The sequence below is a fragment of the Neocloeon triangulifer genome, unplaced genomic scaffold, assembly GCF_031216515.1.
Source record: "Neocloeon triangulifer isolate White Clay Creek 2 clone unplaced genomic scaffold, ASM3121651v1 ptg000011l, whole genome shotgun sequence".
Classification (NCBI taxonomy): Eukaryota; Metazoa; Arthropoda; class Insecta; order Ephemeroptera; family Baetidae; genus Neocloeon; species Neocloeon triangulifer.
In genome coordinates, this window is record NW_026775553.1 from 547,585 (window position 1) to 557,133 (window position 9,549).

The 9,549-nt window shown below is 36.9% G+C and overlaps 2 protein-coding genes across 3 annotated transcripts in view; both read right to left on the minus strand.

The window, feature by feature from the left end:
• LOC132196146 (follistatin) overlaps nt 1–4,806 on the minus strand; it is a 45,837-nt gene extending 41,031 nt beyond the window's left edge. For both annotated transcript variants that reach the window (XM_059618614.1, XM_059618613.1), the window contains exon 1: nt 4,656–4,806. In XM_059618614.1, the coding sequence (XP_059474597.1) occupies nt 4,656–4,737 (82 nt within the window). In that variant the 5' untranslated portion in view covers nt 4,738–4,806. The remainder of the gene's footprint in view (nt 1–4,655) is intronic.
• Nucleotides 4,807–8,225: 3,419 nt separating this feature from the next.
• On the minus strand, nt 8,226–9,528 carry LOC132196265 (general transcription factor IIF subunit 2). Its single transcript, XM_059618798.1, has 6 exons — nt 9,342–9,528; nt 9,206–9,279; nt 8,968–9,146; nt 8,829–8,915; nt 8,650–8,774; nt 8,226–8,594 (listed from the first exon to the last, which is right to left on the minus strand). Exons 1-6 carry the CDS (start codon nt 9,417–9,419, stop codon nt 8,319–8,321), a joined length of 819 nt encoding a protein of 272 aa, XP_059474781.1. The 5' UTR covers nt 9,420–9,528; the 3' UTR covers nt 8,226–8,318.
• Nucleotides 9,529–9,549: the final 21 nt, after the last annotated feature.

A 9,549-nucleotide genomic window follows, 5' to 3' on the forward strand; every position in this document is an offset into this window, starting at 1 on the left:
ATTCAAAGTTGTTCATAGTTTTAAAAAAAAAATAAAAAATTAGTAGAATATTTGTAAATTAGCGAACTATTCTTAGCAGATTTATTTCAAAAACGACGAAGAAGCTGTTTGGCTGATTGCGTGCCACCGCAATTGAGTCTAGAAGAAAACCTGACGATCGCGGGGCAATATTATAATAATTTATTTTCCCACAGGCGAGTGTGAAACAGGAGCCGATTCGGCCTTTTTAAAAGGCCCAAAAAAAGTAATGCTGAATGAAGATTGTGTGTGTGTGTTTGGGTGTTGCTTGCGGCTCAATTCCACAAGAACACGCTCAGAGGCAAAAACAGGTCGACAATTGCTGGTGCAACTGCCGCTGCGGGTCAAGATTAGAGATGGCCCGTGTCGCGCCAATTTTCGGCCGCAGATCCGATCGCTTCATTTTTTATTTTTTGGCTGCCTCGACTTTTATGGCAACGTGATATTGTTGAGCTGATATATTTCGGCCAAATTTCTCATCCAAGGGGCCATTAAAAGAACGCGCGCAAATAAAATCACACGTGGCTGAACTTTTCGCCCCACCACCGTGATTGTCTTCAAAGCAGGCATCATATAATTAAGGAGCAGCAATTATCTGCATTTCGTATCGCACAATGTTCAAATGAAGCAAAATTAAACTTTATAATTGCAAGCAAAGAATTGGGGCTTTTCTTTCCGTTAAAATTTACAACGATTCTGGAATCATAATTTGTTGCACAGTTAATTTTTTTTACAATATTCTAAATCAATTTCTTTTTGGCGAATTGATCGATTTTCCTTTCAATACGTAAAATATGTAAATTCGGAATCATTACAAATCAACTCTCTGAGTTCAGAGTAAAATAAGGGGTTGTTTTGAGTTCTGCCACCTTGATTAAAAAGTCACAGATACTTAAATCGTTTCAAATTAATTTTATAATTCATAATTCAAAAATCTGATTTTATAATCTGTAAACTGCAATTGAATTTGCTTCGATTTGCAATCATTCGTTGAGTCAGTTTAAATTATTGTAAAATGCTCTGATTTGATTGGGGTTTTTTTCACCTCACCAACAAGAGGCCGCTGACACACAATACTTGAATTTTCTCGTCGAAAAGCTCGTTGGAAGAGAAAAGCTCGATGTGGCCGCGGCGACGAGAGAGAAAGACGTGAAATTCCAACGCCGAGAGACGCGTTTTGTGCTTGAAAAAGTGCGACTGAGAAAAGCATCTCCTGCAGGTGCTTATTATAATATTATATTGAACAATCAGCGATTGATCGTGCAGGCAGCGCCGAGGTCAGAGTTGAAGCAACCTTTGGCTTTGTCCGATTGAAACATCCGCCATTCCATTCTGCGAAATCGCCAGATTACTCATCGATTGGAGCTTTTTTTTCTTTTGATTCCGCGCGCGCGATGCAAATAAGCAGGATGTGGGCAAAAAGCAGCGAGAAGGGCTTTAATTTTTTACTATGCGTGTTAAAATACCACTTTCTAAGAATTTTCGGCGCAAAAAGGAGGCGAGCGGGCGGCGCCTTCAGATTCGCCTTGTTTTTGCGCCGCGTCCGAGTTTGTTGCACGAATAACTAGAAAACCACTTGCGCGCGCGCGCATTCTTTTCTATTGCGTACATTTTTATTCAGCAAAAAAAAAACGATATTTATTTATAATTTGCCAAACGCTTAACTTCTCGAAATACCCGGACGACGAAAAAAATTTCGCAGTACGACAAAGTAAGAGAAGCTTTTTCAGCGCAGCCGCCTCTTGATTTATGTCCGCGGCCGGCATCGAGTTCATGAATCGTATTTACGCGTCTCGTGCGAGCTGCGACTTTTTCAAATAAAATCTCTCTATATAAGACTCAAAGTAGGCTTAGCTCGATTTTCTTTTGTAAATATTTATTTTTCAAGATCACATTTTTATGCCATTTTATCTGCTTAATTCAAAAATTTTGCCGGTTGATTTAAATTTTGTATTTTTCTACACTGAAGCAGTAAATGAATTGCAAATTAAACACCAAAAATTAACCATAAATCGTGAAATTAATAATAATAAGAAAAAAAATTGGTATTTTTCCATGAAAACTACAAATCTGAAGCGTAATTAAACATTTTTAATTGATTATTGAAGTTCTTTGATTTCCAATGCCTAATTTAAATCCAAAATTGTTCCGCCAGATTCCAGACAACAATAATGAGAAGTTCGTGGAAGGAGAAAAAATAAATAAAAATAATTCCCTGCTAAATCTAATCTTCTTTTCTCTGAATAGATTCTGCGAACATCAATTTGTGTTTGAAATAATTCGGCAAGGGTAACTTTACGACTTTGAGCAAAACCCCTTTGCAATAAAAGTTTTAACTGCCAAATGTGGGGCGCACTTTTAGCCCGAGACACAATGCTACACGTGGCCGGCGCAAAAAACTATCCGTACATGTGCAGCACGCGGCGGCGGCGTTGGCGCGATTATCTATCATGAAACTGGAATTGGCAGCAGCGACGAGTACATATATTTTATATATTTGTTACTTATTATTTTTTCGAAGCGGTTAATCGGCGCGTCCGCGATTCTGTGTAGTAATAAATAGTTTCGCGTGTAGACCATTGTGTAATTACAATTGTTGAAAACCTGTTGAGCACCAAGGGTCATAAAATATTGCTGCGGCGGCGGCGGCGGCAAACAAATTTATAGGGAATCGCCGCCTCCTGCGCGCAGCTGACCAGACCCGGCCGGCGATCATCGCGTTTTTCTCCTCTCGCTAGAGTCAAAGTCCTCGCGCGCCGCGGCCAGATGGACACACATTTTTTTTTTTAAATTGAAAAAAAAAGTAGCCGACGCGTACATAAATTCAAAAAAGCAAACTTGCTCTCGACTCGTGCAGAGAGTTTCAGCAATAATTCGGCAGTAAAAATTTAATGTGCAGTTTTGGTTCTGCGTCGAACTATTCCATTGTCTAATTTGCCCTCGTCCAATGGAAAAAATTATGGTTTAGCCGACGTCACTGGTGAAAAATAATGCCGATTGCGTGGGCAATAGATTGCATTTGAAGAATCTAACAACCACGATTCCAGGGTTGTTCTCATGGTTATGTGCCAAGTTCAAGGACTAGATCAACTTCATGACTATCTCATTGTTTGTTTATTCAATAAAATCAGTGCCACTTTATATCTGCAACCCAAAAGAAGCTTTTTTAAGTTTCAAAGGATCAAGCAGGTAATGAGGGATCATTTGAACTGATTTATTTTAACGTTAAGTAATTAAATTATAATGAAAATTTATGGTTAAAAGATGAAATCTTGCACTCGCATTTAACATTGATTTTTGCTTTTCATACAGTCAATTTTTATAAACTGATTTTCTTTTTTATTAGAGAGGATGGAACTTCCTCAGGGCAGCGAAATCCTCCACAAAAACTAATAGTTTATGCCAATAAGAATCATTTTGATAACCGGAACTGTATAAATTTGTGAGAAAAAAATCACATTTAAAAATGTGATTTTTTTTATAATTTTCTACTTCTCAAGAAAATCAGGCTAATTTTTAAGCTCTTTGAAGTAATATCGATTTCTGCAAAAAAAAAATAATAAAATCAAGATATTATGATTATGAATGAAATTAATTCGTAAAATTTCAATTCGGCCGCTGTCAATATACATAAATAAATAAGATTTGCTAAAACCGCTGCTGAATTGATTTGGATTTTTTGTTTATTTTCTTTGTGGGAAGCTCATGAACCAAGTCATATTTTCCTAAATTTCTAGGTTAAAGGTTATAGACCCTAGTCAATGGTTAAAATATATAGTATTATTCTTTCTGAAAATAGGAAATCTGACAAAAAATCCGAGATCGCCAAAAGATGCACCATGGCATTTTACATCAGCGTTCAAATTTTCTGCCGTTCCAAGATTATTCATTGATTTTAAAATATTGTTTTGCAACTCCTGAAAAAATTGTGTTCGAGAGGTAAAAGTTCAAAAACAAAATTTTTTGATTCAAATTGAGAAGTTTCATTGTATTTGATTAAAAATTTTAAAAATTTAAGAGATATTTGGAAAGTTTTTTAATTTAATTAATAACTTGAAGCTAATTTTCAGTTAAATAAAGTGATAGAAAAACAAATACCTTATAATTTCCTGTAGATATTCTCCCTCTGTTTTCAAAATCAGCTTGTTTAAAGTTTCAATTAAGTGAAAAGTACGACTGGGATCTCGAATGAATAAAGTGTACTTCCGCAACAAGTGTGAGAGGAACCACGAAACGGTTTGTTATTTAGTCTGGGCGGCCGGTCGGCGTCAAGCCCACGGGCCGTCTCGTCCATCGAACCGCGGCAAAAAAGACGATCACGTAATTCATGAGCCATGAATTTTGAATTTTCATCCAAGCAAAGGTCGACTGCGTTCACCTTGACCTCCAATCACGTGAGTCACAAAATGTATGCGCGATGCAAATTATGCGCGGCGACGAGTTTCACAGATGAAAGTGAATTTTTTTGCCGCCCGCAATGAGAGAAAATTTTGGGTCGACTCCAAGAAGAAGATTTTGACGGCGCTGCCATATTTTTAGATGCAATTAATTGCCTCGAAACGAAAACTAGGTAAATTTGTGCTTTTCCAAATCAAGTGTAAATTGCGAAAATGTTTTTGAAATGAAAATGGTCTTACCTCGGACGTGCGGGGTGAAGCAGAGGGCGATGAGCAGCGAGCACGCGAGTAGAAGCGGCGCGGGGTCGACCGCGGCACTCATGATGGTAATGCTGCGCCAAGCGCTGCGACGCAACTGACTCAACACACCAACAAGTCCTCCTGCGTTGGGCACCGCGGACCACGTGTTTGCTTCGCCGCCGCCGCCTTCTCTTTTCATTCTCTCTTCGCTCCACTCTCGGCTGCTCCGCGCCGCCACAAGCCAAGGGTGGGTGGCTTAATTGAAAGGGACACAATCGCCCCTTTCCTTCCAGCCCAGATTTTAACATTTTTCAACTTAAATACTTTTTGCCATCATTCTTGTTAATCTCCTAGACCGTTTGGATTATCAAATAATACTTTCATTTTAAAGGAACCGGTTATTTGCCAGAGTTTATTAATAACTCTCATTTTACAGCATTCCAAGTTTTTTCCTTTTCCAATTAAAACCATCAGAATCTTGATCTTGAGTTAAAAAAGAGTTATATTTTTTAAATGGTTTAAAGTTTGCCTCAGAGTTCTATTGGAATTTACACAAATTAAAATCAAATGACAAAAATTGCAATATTTTGAAATTTTTTTAACTTCTACAACTATTGCAGTGAAAATTACCAAAATTTGCACAGGAAGAAAAATCTGGAAATTATTTAATTAATCTTATATTTCATTAAATATTATTGTATATAATTAAAATAATAATGTTATAATTAACAAACACAATTGAAAAGGTGTTTTTTTTCCATTCATTTTTTATCAAATCATAGCTTAAATTATTGTTTGATTATAAATTATTACATATATTAATTGATGAAACATGATTTACAATTTCAATTAATTGACATCAATGAACATCAAATCATTTTTTAAACCTCAATTGTGAATGGTGAATCTTGATCTATTGAGCATTTGATTTAATATTTTTCTGGAAATTTCCGTTGCGGCGATCAAAGCAGTGCTAAAATGCATGCAAGCCAGACTAGTCGATAATAATGTGCTGGGGGCGAGTGTGTGTGTGCCTGGGACCTGTTGATCGCAGATTATCGCGGGGCCAATTTCAATGACGTGCGAGTTGCAACCTGAATTCGATTTTTGAGCTTAAAAATTTCCGACATGACATTTATTGCTTCTATCGTGTTTGAGAAAAATCGTTTCCTGTCGTAAAACGGCTTTTTTAGAAAAGCGCCGAGGTTATAATTTCACAACAGTTTAATTACAAAGTTGGGCGCGCGCGACGTTGATTTAAAAGAGGACTCGGAGCAGAATTCATCAAGATGACAAGTAACAAAGTAAGCACCAAGGGAAGGTACACGCGACGAAATTAGACCGTGGCGCGGCGGATGTTACCGAGAGAGAGAGAGAGAGACACAGCAAACCGCGTATGAAAGCACTTGCTCGAATTTCGCCTAAAAATAAAAAGAGGCCAATTTTATACTATGGAAGATGAAGAAGATTTTGCTCAGGTACGCGAATCGCTGCTTCCACGTCACGCTTTAATTGATTCGCTCGTTATTTAGAAACACAAAAAACAACAGATTCTTTCGCCTTTTTAATTTTGATCATTAATGATACTACAATAATTATACTTATTATATAGACTACTTTAATTGTAGGTTGATTATAATCATATTTAAATAGTCGATTCTATAATTATAAATTAATAATTATAAGGGTTTATTTCTACTTATTTAATATGCTTTATTCATTTCCTATATGAAAACCGCTGAGATTGAACTGAAATTTTTTACTTCATTTGGATTTTTTTTTTAAATTTGTCCTGTTCTAAATTTAATCACCTATTTTAAAAAAAATTTATTTCTTTCAATTTCAACTGCAATTACTTTTTATAATTTTCTAAATTTTTTCCACCGCTTCAATAATCATACAAAGTTTAATTTTCCAGCCATATTTTTCATTACATATCATTTTTATTACTTTTAAATCAAATTTATTTTGTGATCTTTCTGAACTCCATCAAAAGCAATCAAAACTTTTCATTGATATTATTGTTAGAATTGCTTAAAAAAGCCAAATTTAAACTGGCTTTTCTCAATTTTTGCAGCCGGAGCTGTCCAAGAAGCAGTTTAATTTCCGCGTTGTGCCTATAGAAATCTTATCTTTTCAAGTTCCGATTATCTCTTGATAAAATCATTAAAAGCGTCTCTGCTCAATTTATGCGTTTCACAAACATATGAATTTTATTTAAAAATCAAGCTATTCTGAAGCGAACAAACGATTTCTCTCTCTTTCTCTGATTGATACAAATTGCATTCCGATCGGGTCTTTTTCAGCTTTCATGTGTGTCAAGGTAGGTACGAATGCAGCCGAGCGCCGATCTCGAGAAGGCATCTGCGCGCTACTCGACTCCGCGGGCGCAGGCATTCCTCGTCGGTCTGCAGCTCAAGCGGCGGCCGAGATGACTGACTGCAGCCGCTGTCACTTTTTAATCCTGCGTACATACATGCATCGCACACACACACACACACACCTCCCAAAAGGTCATCAACTTCTCTCTGTACACAGAGAGCTGTCTGTCTGTCTCATGGATTTTAGTGAAGCGCGAGACTTACAGAACCCGCAAATAATATAATAATAATTTTCAGCCAAATAAAATTCTAAAATGTCCACCAACAGCCAAATTTAATATCAATTCACGTTAAAATTAAATACAGCAAATTGCAGAAATATATTAAATTTAATAAAAAATTCAAAATATTGTGGAGTTTTTAACTGTTATTATTTGCATCACACGAAATGAAGCATAATTAAATACAAGAAAATTCAGGATTTTTAATATTTAATTAGATAAAATTATTTTAGTAATCAAACAAAGTAAAAAAGGATATTTTATTATAATTTTTTGGCTATATCAATTCAATTAACATTAACAAAAATTTTCGCAAACGGAACTCAAAATTTTGCTCTTTTTTACTGTTAAAAGTTTCACATCTACAGACATAATTCCGCAGGATCAGTTTTCTGATCTATACAATCTAGGAATATAACGTACGTGTCTGGAAACTTTTTAAGGAGGTTAGTTTTCTCGCTGGCAAGCTTCGGCGCTCTCGATAATTGTTTCCACGCAATTTAATGAACCATAAATTACAGAAGTGCAAATAAGTTGTTCCGCGAAGGAGGAAAAGCCAGCCAGACACTATTATCGTCAATTCACGCCGCAGCAGTCTGTCGTGGCAGTTTAAGTATTTCGCGGGCAATTGATTGCAGGAAAGCATTAGACGCAAATTTCCAAGCACAATTTACTTACTTTTGCGCCGTTTAATGAACCGAAAGACCACACACCAGCACACTCATTTCGCGCGAAACATTAGCCTCATTTAATTTCCTTTCTTGCAAAATAAAATCAATTGAAGATATTAAACCAATCTTTTTTAGTTTAATTTTAAGTACAATTATTTTTATCCTATTAAATTTCATGAAATAATATTCCTTATATTATTACTGTTATTATGGAACGAACTGGATTAAATTATTTTGAAGCGACTTGACATTTTAAATAAGCTTAACGCTGCCTTTGCGTGGAAATTCAATCCAAATGAAATGTCCAGACTTTCAATTGAAAAATACTTTTGACAATTTTATTATCTGTGCTTTGAGTTTCAGATTGCAATCTTGATTAAGAGATGCTTATCAGTCGGTGGAGGTTGACGGGGCGTCCGTGTCCTTGTAGTGCCGGTACTCGGGTTTCAGCTCCCACATGTTCTTGTGCGGATTCTTCAGGTTGTACACGCACACGTCTTTCAGGATTTCCTTCAAGTACACAATCGGCTGCCGAGTGATTTTGACCAAGTCTTTGATGTTGTAGTACTGGTGCTTCTCGAACGCCGAAAACAGCATTTCCTGCACGGCGTCTCGGTCGTCGCGGGCCTTTTTGCCCTCGGCCTTCTTCTTCTCCTCGTATTCGATCTGAATAAATCAATCAATAACCAATTTGAAAGGAAATGAGAAGTTTTAAGTTCACATTGTGTTTGTGGTCGGACACCGGTTTGTAGTTTTGGACAATCTTGTCGAGTTGTTTCACCGTCCGGTGCGGAATGGCTGCTTTCCGGATCGCATCAAGCTTCAGGCTCATGTACTTTTCGTTTGCTAAAGTTCCAATTTACCAAATTAAATTAACAATGTTTTATTCTTTTAGCCCACCTTGAGGTCTACATTCGAGTTTTTGAACTATTTGGCCCTCAAAAACCAGCTTCTCACTTTCAGGGACTACGTCGTTGCAGTTGGTGGCTGCAATTTGAATAATTTTGTTATTTCCAAGGAATTTTAGTGCTTTGCATACGCAAATGGTGCGAAAACACGCCCAGGGCTTGGCGAGTCACGGCCGACACGTCCAGCATGTGATTCTGAGGAATTTCCAGGTCTTCAGGGTCACCCTTGCTCTTTTTCTTCTCGTCATCCTTCATCGCCAGAACGGCTTGACTTAGCGAAAGAGACACGTGCGTTTTTTGGCCAGGAACTCTGAAGAGCAAAATAAAAAATCAATACTTTTAAAATTACATATTATAATTTGATTTTACTTTGAAATCCGGAGTTTTCCGACGTCTACGTTGCCGGGCGCTCTGTCCCATCGCGCAGCTATGTATTTCGGTACCTAAAAACGAGACAAATCGAGTAAATTCTGCAGTCTAGATATTTCTTTTTTATTGGTCCTACTTTTACAAGCCAAACTCCTCTTCCAGCGTTGGACAAATCCAGTTCTCTGTCCGGATGGTGGCCTTGGTGTGTTGACATTTTTAATTCGTCGAATAAAATTCACAAATTTAATTGAAAATTATCTAATTCCTACGGCAAACGGAGATCTTTATTAAAAGAGTAATTATTGAGAATTTCAGGTTTCACGTCCCGACCAAAACCACAACAA